The sequence below is a fragment of the Silene latifolia genome, chromosome 3, assembly GCF_048544455.1.
Source record: "Silene latifolia isolate original U9 population chromosome 3, ASM4854445v1, whole genome shotgun sequence".
Taxonomy (NCBI): domain Eukaryota; kingdom Viridiplantae; phylum Streptophyta; class Magnoliopsida; order Caryophyllales; family Caryophyllaceae; genus Silene; species Silene latifolia.
Genome location: NC_133528.1, coordinates 129,124,214 through 129,126,181, shown reverse-complemented (window position 1 = coordinate 129,126,181; position 1,968 = coordinate 129,124,214). Strand labels below are relative to the sequence as shown.

The 1,968-nt window shown below is 39.7% G+C and overlaps 1 protein-coding gene across 1 annotated transcript; it reads left to right on the top strand.

The window, feature by feature from the left end:
* Positions 1–730: 730 nt before the first annotated feature.
* Positions 731–1,627, top strand: LOC141649671 (uncharacterized). Its single transcript, XM_074458354.1, has 2 exons — positions 731–940; positions 1,049–1,627. Exons 1-2 carry the CDS (start codon positions 731–733, stop codon positions 1,625–1,627), a joined length of 789 nt encoding a protein of 262 aa, XP_074314455.1.
* Positions 1,628–1,968: the final 341 nt, after the last annotated feature.

Sequence of the window (1,968 nt, the reverse complement as noted above, 5' to 3'; positions counted from 1 at the left end):
CAAGGTGCATGTTTAAAATTGATCTTCAGAAGGCGTATGATACGGTAGAATGGGATTTTTAAGCCAAATGCTTCAGGCCCTGAATTTTCCTACCAAATTTAGGAACTGGATCATGTGTTGTGTTACTACTCCCACATATACTCTTAATCTCAATGGAGAATCCTTTGGTTATTTTAAGGGCAAAAGAGGTCTCAGACAAGGAGACCCTCTTTCTCCCCTCTTATTCACCATATGTATGGAGTATCTGTCCCGGATGTTCAACTATGCAACTGAGAACTTCCCTTTCAAATTCCATCCAAAATGTGCTCAGCTTAAGCTTTGTCATCTCATGTTTGCTGACGACCTCTTGCTCTTTTGTAAAGGAGATAAAGTATCCATTATGACTATGCTCAGAGCTTTCAGTACCTTCTCCAAATCTTCTGGTCTGAAGCTAAGTCCAGGTAAATCGAATGCTTATTTTAATGGGATGACCAAAACTGATAAGGATGAAATTCTAGCAGTGTCAGGATTTAAGGAGGGACATTTACCCTTCAAATACTTGGGAGTACCCATCCAGTCTACCAGACTGACTAAAAAAGACTGCAGAGGCCTAATTGATAAGATAACAAGCAGGATTTGAAGTATTGGTGCAAAAAAATTGTCTTATGCTGGGAGGCTTGTGCTTGTTCAATCTGTTCTATCTACTTATCACAATTACTGGGCAATGATTTTCATAATTCCCAAAGGAGTAATGAATAGGATTGATGCTTTGTGTAGGAACTTTTTATGGGAAGGGAGGACCGAGTATACCAGAGCTCCACTTGTAGCATGGGATAGAGTCTGCTTACCCAAGCAGGAAGGAGGTTTAGGGCTCAGGGATCTGGTTACTTGGAACACTGTTGCTGTTGGTAAGTTGGCATGGTGGGTGTTTCACGGACCTGATAAGCTGTGGGTTCAGTGGGTGAGTCACATCTATCTCAAAGGAAAGGACTGAAAATCGTATAATCCTACTTCTGATTCAAGCTGGAGCTGGAGGAAAATTGTGCAAGTGAAAAACAGTTTGCGGTAGGTTTTTAGTCAGGGAGATTGGATTGAAAAGTATAAAATCAGGGATGCATATAATGGTCTAAGGGATATAGGACCCAAGGTTCCATGGTTCCATCAGGTCTGGGCCACTTGGTCAGTACCTAAGCATAGGTGCATTGCGTGGTTGGTTTATCAAGGGGCTATGAATACTAGAGTTAAGCTCAATCTGATTGGGATCAGTGACACAAATAGGTGCTATCTGTGTGAAAGCAAGGAAGAAACTATCAGTCATTTGTTTTTCGACTGTGAGTATAGCTCACTGATTCTAGTTTTCTTGGAAAACTGGTTGGGAATGAAGTTAAGAAGGGAGAATGTTCTTAGATGGATTATCTCTTACAGGGCCACAAGAATGAAAAAAAGATTGATCCGTGCTATTCTTAATGCTACCATTTACTTCATCTGGCATCAAAGGAACATATGCAGGCTGGAATGTAAAATGGAGAGACCTCCGGTAATAGGGGCCAAAATCAGGACTGTCGTGAAGGCAAACTGTTTACCTAAGATAAAGTACCCTGTACACAATCAAGATATGCGATGGCTGAGCAAAATCAGGACTGACTGAAGTCTGGGCATAATGGTTCTATGATAAGATTAGGATGATGCTTGAATCTTGTTTAGACATGGAGAATTCATATCGAGTCTTAGTATGAAGCTTGTTTGTTGCCTTGTATTCTGTTACGAGGCATATAGTGCTTCATTGTGCTAATGCACAAATTCTTTGTATATCTTTTTTTTTTTTATATATAATTTTTACATTTTAGCAAAAAAAAAAAATTACTAAAATGGAGCCATCTTCGTGTATACAGAAAAAAAATATACGAGCTTAGTCTATAAAGTCTCTAATGGTCCTATTATTATATACTCCCTCCGTCCCGGTCATTTGTTGTCCTTTGGATTTGGCAC